This window comes from Bidens hawaiensis, unplaced genomic scaffold (genome assembly GCF_021521415.1).
Source record: "Bidens hawaiensis isolate Kalapana, Puna unplaced genomic scaffold, B.hawaiensis_p1.1 tig00031429_1, whole genome shotgun sequence".
Taxonomy (NCBI): Eukaryota; Viridiplantae; Streptophyta; class Magnoliopsida; order Asterales; family Asteraceae; genus Bidens; species Bidens hawaiensis.
This window is the reverse complement of record NW_027495286.1, coordinates 73,591-87,535: the sequence shown is the minus strand read 5'-3', so window position 1 is coordinate 87,535 and position 13,945 is coordinate 73,591. Positions and strand designations below refer to the sequence as shown.

Genomic DNA, 13,945 nt, shown 5'->3' with positions numbered 1-13,945 from the left:
ATTTTTATTTTGACAGGCCGGACGATTGACAAGTATGGATCTTAAAACAATCGACTTTTTTTAGCAAGCAAACTATGAAGCTAAATTACACGCATATCAAATAAGTTTAGTGAAAAGTTGGATGCAGTTGATGTAGATGATTTTGTTATCTTTTATTCTTTCTAAAGTACCATGGTTAGGATGTTGGCTTCTTTCTGATCTTAATGTTAAAACTTAAAAGCTTGATGTTTCTTGATAAAAAAAAAATCTGTAAATTATGATTATTCAAACATATTATTTTTTATTATTATTATTTTTTTTTTGATTAACAAACAAACCACAAAAACATCTATAAAGTCCTTTCCAAAAGGGCTGCCAAGAAACCATTATTCACAAACCCCTGTGTATCATATATGTAACTATATCGTTCGTCATCGTTTGCTACTTATCTACCATATCTAGAAGTACCCGATTGCCACTTACCGTTCGCTCTCTTATCCTCGTCAGCAGCCTTATCTAGCGGTGAAAACGCAAGCGAGAGTGATAAAGAAGATGCCACGTCATCATTGTCATTTTTCTTCTCCACTATCATATCGTCATCGTTCTCTTCTTCGACTAAACATGTAATATCTTCATTTAAATCCGATTCAAACACGGGCTTTTTCGGGGTCTTTTTTTCTACGGCAAAGAAGTATCTTTCACCGTTACTCTTGTTTCCTGCGTCAGCCTTCTCGATATCTAAATTACTATTCTGCCCATATAAATCACTTTTTAGCTTCTTGTTAGAGTTTCCCTCTTCTTTCACCGTCCGACCACTCACATCATGCCATGTGTTTGTTTGACTTGTGCCCTTTAAGTCAACATAGTCTGAAAGGTCAATAAATGGACGTTTTTTGGGCTCGTTTTGAACATGGATTTCTAATACTACCTCTTTGCTACTAGCTGGAACTACACTAACACTATCAACTGCTTTTTCATGTGAAGCGTTTTGCAACTTTGAGTTGACCTTCGCCTCCGGGTCAACATGTTTATCCTTTTCCACTGATTCGATCAAACTTGCATTCTCAGCCAATGGTATTTTATCAGTTAAGATTAAGGGAATGGGCTGAGGAGCGCAACTTTCACCAGGATTATTAGGAATTTGATTTGCACCATTTAAGTCAACATCGTCCGAAAGGTCAATAAATGGACGTTTTTTGGGCTCGTTTTGCACATGGGTTTCTGAGATAATCTCTTTCTTGCTGGCTGGAACTACACTAACACTATCAACTGCTTTCTCATGTGAAGAATTTTGCGATTTTGAGTTGACCTTTGACTCCGAGTCAACATGCTTATCCTTTTCAATAGATTCGGTCAAACTTGGATTCTCAGCGATTGGTACTTTATCAGTTGGGATTGAAGAAATAGGTTGAGGAACACAACTTTTTTCAGGATTATTAGAAATTCGATTCGGCGGTTTCTTTTTCTTTCCTCTGAACACACCCCAAAGATAGAACAACATATTCCAACAGTTGGATTTTTCTTGAATGTGGCACACGGTCAGCAATGGCTGCTTCATCATTTACGGTCAGGACAGATGACTCGTCTGGTTGATCTGCTACTTTGCTCTTTCTGTAAAGTCCAGGTTTTTTAAGCAGCGCTGCTTCGATTGCATCTTTTAACTCCATTTTTCACGTCTTTTGAGATTTTAACAGCCGATGCGTTATTACCAGAAGACCCTTGTAAAACTTGACCTGTTTGTTTATTATTCTGGAAATTAACACCAGAAGTGCCCATTGTATTTTCCTTGATTCCATCAGCAAGATTAGTTGATTCTTTAAATGTCTGATAGAGTCTAGAATCTGGACTGAAACCAACGATTCAATTATTGAAACATAATAATCTAGAATCTGATTACCCAATTCGAGACAAGGTTAAAGACAACCTAATACTTAGATAATAATAATAATAAACATTCACCTCTTCCTCACTATAACGAAAGATATAAATAAACACCGGTAGAATAATAACCGGTCCTAAATTTCAGCTACTTATTAACCCATTATCCCCTCTTTTAATAATTGATATGGGACCGTATCAATGTCACTTTTGACGAGTTCTCAGCAGCCTTATGTTCAACAGAATTGATATTTCCACTGCTTGTCAACTTGACCTTGAGAAACAGAAGCTTCTGCACCTAAACTTACTGAACGGTCTTTTGGCTTTAATCCTGAAGTGATTTTACCATACCATCGCCTTTTGACAGTTTTGCTTCAGAGTTGGGACCCACAGAACCTGAATTAATCTCAACCTATCGCCTTTTGGAGTTAATGCAGAATTGGATGTATTTAATTTTAACTTTAGAACCATTTGGACCAAAACGCCCCAAGTTTGTAGATCTAAACGACATAGATTTAGACATTTCTTTGCCTGCTATTGAATCATGAGAACAACCTCATCAACAAGTTTAGTTTTAGACTTTGCATTTGGGAAACTGAAAGAACCACCTCGTAAAGATTGCTAACAGGAGAGCGTGACCCTTCTGCAGACTCGTTATCAAAACGAGAATCAGAAGAAAACTGATGGCTGGATTTGACTTTTCCACGATCAACATCTTTGGTTGGCACAGTGAGCCTGTTTTTTAAAAGATGAAGATGACTCTAATTCTTCTGCACATCTTTTTCCAGTGCTGAATCTGAAGATTGATCTTTTTCAACATCTTTCCTGTTCTTTTGTTGATTTTTTATTTTAGTTTCCTCCAGTTCGCAATCTTCACATAGCTAATCACCTTCTGGAACTTTATCTATCATTACTTTCATGCAATAGGTGTGTTCAGCACCATTACCATCGACGTGCTTGAAGTAGTTTAATATTTATTAACTAAATTAACTAAAAATAAACACTAAGTAACACTCTAGAGTTTCTAAAACTCGACTAAACTACTAACCGGCAAGTGAACCGATCGACTCTAGTAAAGTTAAGTCCGGATATCGAACCCACGAGACTCTTTAAATTACGTTTATTAACTAATTAGACTCGACTACAAAACACGACTTATTAATTATATTTGTTTGGGGATTTTTATTTAAAATACTAATTTAATAATATAATTAAAAACTAATTAAGAAAACAAGTAATTTAAACGAAAGCAAAGTTTGTTATGAAAATAAGATGATAATAAGAAAACTACATAGGCTAGAATCCCCTAAATTTCAGTAATGAATTGACTTGGGAAAATATTTAGTTATGTACTGTGATCGTAAAATAGACACTTAAAAAAAACCCGAACAGGACTCCTGACCCTTCTCAAGAGACACCTATGGATTTCTAACAAGTTTTAACGCACACCAGTATTGAAAATCAAGTTTCCTTACGATCACCTAATTCTTTATAATTTAGTTCCTTTACACGAAATCCTACCTTACAGCGCGGAAATCAAAGGCAATTTACTATACTTAATTGATTTGATAAACAATAATAAATAATCAACCTTAGACGAACTCCTTACGAAGAACTAAATCTAACAAGATTAAATAATAAAGACTTATCAATAACTTAGCACTTTACAGATTTTAAGTTAGCAGCACACTTAGGTTTATTCGGCAATATTATTCCTATGACTTTATCATGACATCAATCATAAAATAATCAAAAACACAAAGTAATTGACCTAATAGCAATCCTATCATATGACAAACAATAATCAAGGAAAACTATGGAATAAAACTCATCAAACAATCCTAAGTATCCATATGCATCAATTAATTATAAATAAATCTTTTACTAAAGCATAAAAAACATAACGTAAATAAATCCCAAAGTTAAATCAAAACATCAAAATAAGTTTATCATAAGCCTAGATAGTTCATGCAATTTAGCCTAGCATCTTAGGTTTAAGCAAAACAAACAGATAAGATTTCATGGCGATAAAATAATGAAAACGAAAGAAACAAAAGATAAAACCCGTGTTCTTCATCTTCAACTAATGTGCGCAACATCAGCTGATTCTTCGACTCCAAAGCTGCCAAAAGCTGATCTCGGACTCCTCATAACTCACCAAAATCGTCTAGAACTTCAGGGTATGCTTAAGGGTGAGTTTAGGGGTCTTTAAATAGGCAACAAGGGTCCAAAAATACGAAAGTCGGTTTAAAAATTGGAAGATTCTGGAACAGCTCCTTCCGCGCCGCGTGACGGCCTTCCTTCCCTTAGTCGCACGGCGCTCCGGCCTAGGGGGTCGTCTGATCTGGTCTGGTTCACTCCTGGTTCGGTCCGGTTCATTTCTTGATGCGTCGGTTCACCGGTTCGGCTTGTTTTTTTATCCTTTTTCGCCCTCTTTTCACCACAATTCAAACCCAAAACCTAAAATATAAAACCATGTTAGTAGTATACAAATCTTACGAGAAACCGAACAAAACTAATAAAATAATAAATAAAATGTACACGGGATTAATGTATATTAAATGTTATATCAAATATCCCCACACTTAACCTTTTTTCGTCCTTGAAAAAGTCTCATTGCAATGGGATCAGAATCGGAGAATTACAGTATTACAAACATATAGGTTGTCTTAAAATTTTAGAACAACGCAAAAACTACGATCACCGATATTGTTGTCCACTTTAACCCATGCCTTTGTATTTACCGGGACAAGTAAGATCCAACTATTATTATTATTATTACTATATTTAATCTAGTGGAACCCACGGTCAAGACCCGTTTTATTTTAGATTTTACCGGATCAAACCACCCCAACTTGACTTAAACCTCATAAATAGCAGATCAAAACATTGTTGCACATTTTTCATGAATAGCTAAGACGATCAAGGATATTGTTTATCCATTAGATACGATCAAGGATATTGTTTAACATCAAAGTCTACCAAGCAGCCATTAGATACGATTAAGGTTCAATTATTCAACTAACGAGCTAGTGTTCCCCACTACATGACATACCCCCGTTATCAAGCAATACCTCGGACCATCATCACCCATGATTTTACAAGTTTCCATCTGTCGGTTTACATAAGTCGTGTCTCTAGTTGATCCTGTTCTTAATGGTATGGGACGCAAGTAAGAGGACCACGTATGACTAACAGCGGGATGATCACTGGATCATCAAGATTTTACTTCACTGTAATTGATGTAAGTGAGTGTAATGATTGCAGTAAACTGCGGGTTTATGCTTAAAAGCTTTTAATTATTTAAATATCCGAAGAAACCCAGATGAACAACCGTAAAACGCCCCGTGGTCTCCGAACCCGAGGCATCCCATCAATATAGGATTTAAGGCTATAAAACCATACGCCTATGAAGTTTTAAGTTTATATCACCGGCTACACGGTATACTCTAATGTTAAACCTACCCAATCATCGTATGATAGCGTATCCAAATTTCTATAAAATTTTTAATTTTCTACAATCAAACTAAAAAATGAGGCTTGAGTATGGCCCGACCTTTAATCTCGTATTTTATACAGACTTAACATGTATCCCACTAAAAATCATATCTTATCGTTTATAAACCAACTATCAAACTGCCCTTTCATTCTAAAGGCTGAGCCTACCGATACATCCCAAGTTAAGTGCGTGTTCATTAATATATATCTTATTATTAGTAGTTTGAAAAACCGATTCCCCATAAGTATCCTCATCTCCCATTTATGTGCAAAAAGAAACAAATTCAAAGGACATTTTACAAAACTTTTTTTTATAAAGATGACAAAACAAGTTAAAAACATGTGTTCCTATCCCCACACTTAAAATTTGCTTTGTCCTTAATGCAGGACAGAAACACGACTCAAAAATTTTAAAAACAAAATAAAACCTAAAAATACAAAAATAAATAAGACCAAAACAAAACTAAAAATTAAAAAACTAAAAATATAAAAACAAAGTAAAAAGGAAAAGACTTAGCTGGTAATATGCGCATGAAGTATGACGCTAAAGTCTTCTCATAAGTGCCCTCCATCTCCGAACGTGCTGAATAACCAGTATCTCATTTCTCTCGTATACGAATAGAAACGGAAACAACACAAACCATATCTAAAAACTCATCTTATCAACCTCGATAGATATTAATCATTCAAAGTATGGAACCAGACCACCCGATCAAACCAAACATGACTCAAAACAGCAAATAAATAATTATAAAAGTATACGGCTCCTGCTGCTCCATCCCCACACTTGAATTTTTCATTAAACTTCACGGGGATCTTCATTCTATCTTCCTTCAAAACATTTCAAAACTTAAAAAAAAAACAAAAGCTACAAAAAACTACGTTAGTGACTCAAGAAAAAATAAAAATAAAATAGAAATAAAAGTAGGAAAGAATATACAAACTCTACACTTGAGTATTCACTCAAGAACCACATGTGACAAATCAGTGCGATGGATCGAGAGGAGTTTCCTCCATCTCGATTGATTCTTCCGGTCCTCCAAGATAGTGCTTTAAGCGATGACCGTTCACCTTCCACGATTTTCCATTATCTGGATTCTCCAACTCTACCACTCCATACAGGAACACTTCTTTCACCAAGTACGGTCCCGTCCACTTTGATCTCAACTTTCCTGCAAACAACTTCAAACGAGAGTTAAATAATAATACCTTGTCGCCTTTCTTGAATTCTTTTCCGTCTTTCAACGATCGAGAATATGCCGCATCCTGAAGCTCTTCCAACTCATGAATCTGAAAGTACCTTTTCCTCGCGGCCTCGGTAAGATCGACATTCACTTTCTTCAACGCCCAAAAAGCACAATGCTCCAACTCAACCGGAAGATGACAAGACTTACCATAAACAAGCATAAATGGTCTAGTACCCAACGGAGTCTTGTACGCGATTCGGAATGCCCACAATGCATCATCTAACTTCTTCGACCAATCTTTCCGACTAACCCCAACCGTCTACTCCAAAATCCTCTTCACCCCTCATTTGCATTCTCGACTTGACCATTTGTTTGAGGGTGATAGGCGGTGGACGTACGTTGAGTAACCCCATAAAGAGCCAATGGTTTCTCCATGACGGCATTACAAAAATGCGTGCCACGATCACTAATAATAGCTCTCGGAGTACCGAAACGAGTAAACAACTTTTTAAGAAACCTCAGAACAACTCTTGCATCATTCGTGGCCAACGCTTGGGCTTCCACCCACTTTGACACATAATCAATAGCTACCAAAATATACTTATTTCCATTCGACATGGGAAACGGTACCATGAAGTCGATGCCCCAAACATCAAAAATTTCAAGAATTTGATTGGGGTTTTGAGGCATCTCATTCTTGGACGAAATATTACCTGTTCTTCGGCACGCATCAGAAAGCTTCACAAACTCTTCAACATCTTTAACAACTGTCAGCCAATAGAAACCACTATCAAACACCTTTTGCGCGGTCGCATGCGCGCCATGATGACCTCCAGTCAACCCTTCATGAACATGCTTTAGAATATCCCAATCTTCCTATTTCGTCATACAGCTCCTCAAAATCCGATCACCACCAATCTTGAACAAGAAAGGGTCATCCTACATATACCTATTCACATCCCGGAAGAACTTCCTCATTTGTTGCGTAGTCATACCCTCCAAAACAAAACCATTAGCCAAATAATTAGCAAAACCAGTGAACCATGACATACATTGCTTCTCAGCAGCAACAAAGTCGTTCGACTCGTGAGCGAATGTATCTCCGATCTCTTCCTCATGCAACTCTTCTCACCTCGGGTCCTCTAGATGGGATAGATGATCGGTCGCTACGTTTTCCGCGCCCCTCTTATCTTTGATCTCGATGTCAAACTCGGAAAGTAGAAGAATCCACCGTATTAGACGGGGCTTCGCGTCTTTCTTATGGAAAAGGAAACGCAAGGCCGCATGATCGGTAAAAACAGAGGTCTTCGAAAGCACGAGATATGAGCGGAACTTATCAAATGCAAACACAACGGCTAAAAGTTCCTTTTTGGTGGTGGTGTAGTTCTCTTGGGCATCATTCAATGTTTTGCTAGCATAATAGATGGGGTGAAAATGTTTATCTCGCCTTTGTCCCAAAACCGCTCCAACCGCATAATCACTAGCATCACACATGAGCTCGAACAGCAAACTCCAATCGGGAGAACAAAGAATGAGAGCACTTACAAGCTTTTTTTTTAAACGTGAACGCCTTCACACACTCATCATCAAAAACAAACGGTACGTCTTTCTCGAGGAGTCGGGTCATCAGGTGGGTAATTTTTTAAAAGTCTTTGATAAATCGTCGATAAAATCCTGCATGGCCAAAAAAACTCCTAATCGCCTTCACATTCGTCGGTGGAGGAAGTCTACTTATATTATCAATCTTCGCCCGGTCCACCTCAATACCGTCTCTCGAGATCTTATGACCCAACACAATCCCTTTAGTCACCATAAAATGACATTTCTCCCAATTCAATATTAACTTCGTCTCAATACACCTCTTCAACATCTTCTCATTAGCTAAACACTGATCGAAAGAATTACCGTAAACCGAAAAATCGTTCATAAACACCTCCATGGACGTCTCTATCATATCTTGAAAGATTGCCACCATACAACGCTGAAAGGTAGCCGGAGCATTACATAGTCCAAACGGCATGCGACGGTACGCAAACGTGCCATACGGACATGTAAAATTCGTCTTCTCTTGGTCTTCTGGTGCAATGGGAATTTGAAAATAACCCGAAAAACCATCAAGAAAACAGTAAAACTGCTGACCTGCCAAACGCCCAACATCTGATCAATAAACGGAAACGAAAAATGGTCCTTCTGTAAGACCCCGAATCCCGGGAATCCTACAGTTGGTAATCATGTCAAATACTTATAAAAATTTAAAACTGAGAAAAATTTCGTTTTATTTAAAACCAATTCAGAGTAAATAACAGCGGAATAATAAGTGTCAAGATTCCCAAAAACTTAACAAAATTTTAACCCAAAGCAACTCATTTTATTTGAAAACCAGTTCAGAGTATAAAATCAGCGGAAAGTCATAAGTATCAAACAAATTCCCCAAAACCGGGAAAATATGCCCAAAACCAAATTTAAATACGTTTAATAATAATTGAAAAGAAACAAATTTCATTTTTAAATTCCCTGACTAGAGATGTCTTCAACCGTCTAAGTAGTCTCGAGCACGTCTAAGCGGTATAAGCATTCTCCTCTTAACCTGAAACTCAAACTAACATACACACAAGTGAGTTCAAGTTTTAATAAACGACATTTATGTAAATCATTCCAAGAGTTTAAATATAACACGGGATATGAATAGTTAGGCCATAATAAACAATAAGTAGTCATACTTATATATCTATATAATTATATCCCTATGCTTAACATCCAAGTAATAACATCAGGGTCGAGCACACGTACAACACAAATATGTAACATTCCATCCGATGGTGATCATGCCACACGAGCCTCCCCCCTTACGGGCTTTCCAGGGCCCGCCACAGGATTTTAGAACCTGAGTAGTATAGTTTGGCCCGGCCAAGATCACCATCCATCCGTATGCAAACACAAAGTAGGCATACGCAAACATCTTTAGTCGATAACAACTAATTAACATCGCCAATTATTGGCCATAAAGTAACACCTGTATAAACATATGTATATATTATTCCAAGATATACCATACTACAAGTAAGCCTATGGGCCATAAGGTGTCACATGTGTATACATACTTAAATATCATCACAAAATATACCATAGTACAAGTGATCCTATGCAAAATCATTTAAGCGGTTTATCAAGTAAAAACAGTTCGGTGTGTATGCTAGCCCAAAACTTGAAAAGAGTGCAAAAGGGCATCATGAACTCACCTGATACGAGGCACACAGTCAACAACGAGCTAGAGAATGCCTAAGTATCCCCACGACTCAATCGCCCGTCGGATTACACGCAAAGATTACTAACGGAACCGAACCGACTCGTTTATCCTACAAGGCGTTCTAACATGGTTCGAGTTACCTAAAGCCTCTACCTTACCAAGTTCAATTATAACAGCCCCCGGGGCCTTATATTTACCAAAACCTCCCTTAGCTAATCCCGGTGACAAAGGATTCCCAAAATACCCCCGGAAGTTGCTAGGTGAATGAATATGTCCGTTTATGAGTCGTTTAGCACTTAACAACCAACTCAGCCCCGTGTGGACCAAAATTAATAAAATCACAGCCAACAACTCCACACGACACTACACGAGTTGGATGGGTCGGTAATTCGCAAGCACAACGCACAAACTACCAATAAATGCGAATTTGCGTTGTACCGACCCATTTGAGTAATCGACAACCAATTCAGCCCCAATAATTAAAAAAAAATAGTTTTTCACAACCAACCAATCATACCGAGGCTAAAACATTCGATTTGGTTGTTAATTCCCTGAAACAACGTGCTAGACACAACAATTAGCAAACTAGACAACCGTAACCTAGTTTTCACATTATCAACAATAGACCACTCTAATGCCGAGACTCGTAATACTAAAGTATGATATACAAGACTTACCTAGGAAGATGATGGATCAAGAACTTCAATGAAAATAGCCCCGAAAGATGCTCAAAAGGGCAGCCACCGGTTAAGCCTAAAACGAACATATCGATCAATAACGAGTATAACATGCAGATTTAAGCATGCAAAGATGTATTTTATTAAATATGAAAACCATAGAAATAAATTATGAAATTATTACCAGGGTTTAATAAATGTCTTAGGTTTATAAATATAATTTTTTTATATTTTTATAGTGTACATAAAAATCATAAAAATTCCTCCAACATAGAAAGGTACGTGCAGCTATTTCAGTGCGCAGCCAAAGTGTTTCTTTTTTGTTTAAAAATAATTATCAAACAAAATTAAATGATTCCAATTGCGTTGAATTCTTAACTCAAAATTTGAACTTTCAGAAGTAGAATCAACCAATTTGGATTTGTCAAAAAGGAGTTATGCTGTCGGGAAGACGGACCAGAATCCGCCACCCTGCATCAGCTTTGACACACAATTTTATAAAATCATAAAACCTATTCAAATCTTGTCCAAAAATTATATATTATACCTTTCTGGAAACTAGACTCAAAGTAGAACATTATGGAATCAAGAATCGATCAAAAACTATCAATTTTCATCGAGTTACAGACCAAAAAATAAACGAGTATGAATCTGTCAGAAACTGTTATCATCAAAACTCAAACTAACATGTTCAACAAAGGGTTTAATGGTGAAAAAGAGTTGTATTAGGGTAGAACCGACTTTGAATTGGTCTCGGGAGGCTGGAACCTGGCCGGAGCTGCACAAAAACCGAGGAATGGGGCTGCTTGGTGGCTGCGATCGGACTGAGAGAGGGAGAAGGCAATGTTAGGGTTTTCTTTGATGTTATAGTAAACAATTACACTCTAACCCCTCAAACTTATAAAATGTTATAACTTGGGTGAAAGCTTAGATAATTAGACTTACGAGAATGATAAGGAGGTCCCTCAAGTTATAAGATTAACCCCCGAATATAGTACAAACTCTGTAAACGTTTCCTGTCGTTAAACGAAAAATGCCAGGTGTTACATACTAAACTAGCCTTCAAGTTATAAGAGGCGATGTTATGAGCAAAGGGATGGATAAATGAACTTTTAAAATGTAATACAAGGCTCTAATTAGAAAGATGAAACCCCGGCTTTGAAACAAACATTTATAAACGATCGAGCCGATTAACGAAATTTACGAGCGTTACACCTTCCGAGTGGCATCATTCAATCACCGAAAATCAATACACACTCTCAACCCGGTAACCATACACAAAGTGATAAGCTCATTCTTCTCATTCATCACAACGGTCATACCTCCCTTCTTTGGGACAACTTGAGTCGGGCTCATCTATGGAGAATCGGAAATTGGGTAAATCATCCCGTTATCCATCAACTTCAATACCTCCTTCTTTACCACCTCTTGCATATTCGGATTGAGACGTCTTTGTTGTTGCACCCCCGGTTTGTACTCATCCTCCATTAGAATCCGGTAAGTTCAATAAGCGGGACTAATACCTTGAATATCGGACAATCTCCATGCAATTGCCCCCTTATGTAGCTTCAACACGTCTATCAACTTCGTCTTTTCTTCCTCCATCAACTTGGATGACACAATAACGAGAAAGTTTGAGCCCTCATCAAGATATGCATACTCCAAGTGTGACGGGAGTACTTTCAATTCCAACGGAGCGGGTTTCTCCACGAAACCAGCCTCACTCTCACAACTAATAAAATTCCAACCAACTTATCACAATCCGCATCGTTCTCACATGACTCATCCTCACTCAAATCATCACAATCTACTAAACCATTACTTCCCACGAGATCCGTACCACAAATGTAATCAAAGCATTTATCCACACCAGCAATAAAAGAGTTAATAAAATAAACCGAATGGCATAGACCATTGAAATAATCTTGATCACTCGGATGCTTCATCGACCTCGCGACATCATAAGTAACATTCTCATCACCAACCCGAAGCGTGATCTTCCCATCATACACATCGATAAGTGCCTTTATAGTACGTAAGAACGGATGGCCAAGAATAATGGGAACCTTCTCGTCGGCCTCCATGTCAAGCACCACAAAATCAACCGGGAATACAAACTTATCCACCTTCACTAACAAATTCTCGATAATACCTCGTGGATACTTAACCGAACGATCGGTCAACGATAAAGACATGCGAGTCGGTGTAAGCTCACCTAACTCCAACTTCTCGTACAAAGAATATGGCATCAAATTTATACTTGCACCCAAATCCGCCAATGTATGGCTCATCACATCACTACCAAACAAACACGGAATCGTAAACACACCCGGATCCGACAACTTCTCGGGTACGTGGTTCAACACTACCGCTGAACAATCTCCCATAAAGGGAATCGATGACACCCCTCACAACCTATCTTTCCTCTTCAACAGGTCTTTTAGAAACTTTGCGTACTTCGGCATGTGTTGGAGGGCTTCAATGAACGGGAGATTAATCTTCAACTGCCGAAACATATCAAGAAAATGACCATACTCCCGCGTGTATTTCTGGTGTTTCGCGAGAGTGGGATACGGGATACGAGAGTGATCAATCAAAGGTGATGGCCGGACTTCAACCGGCTTCTTCACTACTGGCGGTGCAACTGGTGCAGTGTTCTGCACATTTTTCGGTACTTCCATCTCGATCTCTTCATCCATCACCTCCTCATATTTAACTTCAACCTCATCCTTTCTGACCTCGGGACCCAAAACCCTACCTCTACGAGTAGTAATCGCCTTTATTTGAGCGGCCAGATTCTTCTGAGTAGAACCTAAAAACTGTCCCGGGAGTCTTTCATTCAATTGTCGAGCAATATCAGCAATGGTTTGTTGCATGTCGAGTATAGCTGATTGTTGATTCTTGAAATACAGATCATGCTCGGCAAGGGTCTTTTGAGTGGCTTGATCCCTCATAACGATTTGCTGCATCATCTCGTCCAACTTCTTACTCAGATCCGGCACATTATTCAAACTTTGACCATTAGAAATTTCATTGTTATACTGTCCCTGATTTCGGTTATTGGGAGCTTGGAAACCAGGTGGCCCACCAGCCGGACGCCAATTTGAGTTATTTTGCCCTTGATTCTGATTATGATTCTGATTCTTGTAGTTGTTCCTGTTCTGACTGTTGTTGTTGTTGTAAGCATTAAGGAACCTATTCTGACCAGCCACAAAATCAACATCTTGATTGTTCATCAACGGACAATCCAGCGTACCATGACCACCTCTACACATCTCACACTTATCCACCTTAGCCTTTAACTCTTTTATCTCTCGGCTGAGATTCTCCAAAGCAACAGCTATACCAGTATCCAGATTAACCTGGTGTATACCTCGAGTAGATGAGGAGGCACTGGTGACGAGATTTGAATTCCCACCTCGTGGCTTCTTCGCGTACTCAGATTGCGCAAAACTTTCAAACATCTCGTTACATTCGGT

The 13,945-nt window shown here is 38.2% G+C and overlaps 1 protein-coding gene across 1 annotated transcript; it reads right to left on the bottom strand.

Moving 5' to 3' along the window:
- Window positions 1–6,339: 6,339 nt before the first annotated feature.
- On the bottom strand, window positions 6,340–12,853 carry LOC143582055 (uncharacterized). Its single transcript, XM_077064705.1, has 5 exons — window positions 12,585–12,853; window positions 11,990–12,198; window positions 7,256–7,384; window positions 6,951–7,129; window positions 6,340–6,861 (listed from the first exon to the last, which is right to left on the bottom strand). Exons 1-5 carry the CDS (start codon window positions 12,851–12,853, stop codon window positions 6,340–6,342), a joined length of 1,308 nt encoding a protein of 435 aa, XP_076920820.1.
- Between the last annotated feature and the right edge of the window lie 1,092 nt (window positions 12,854–13,945).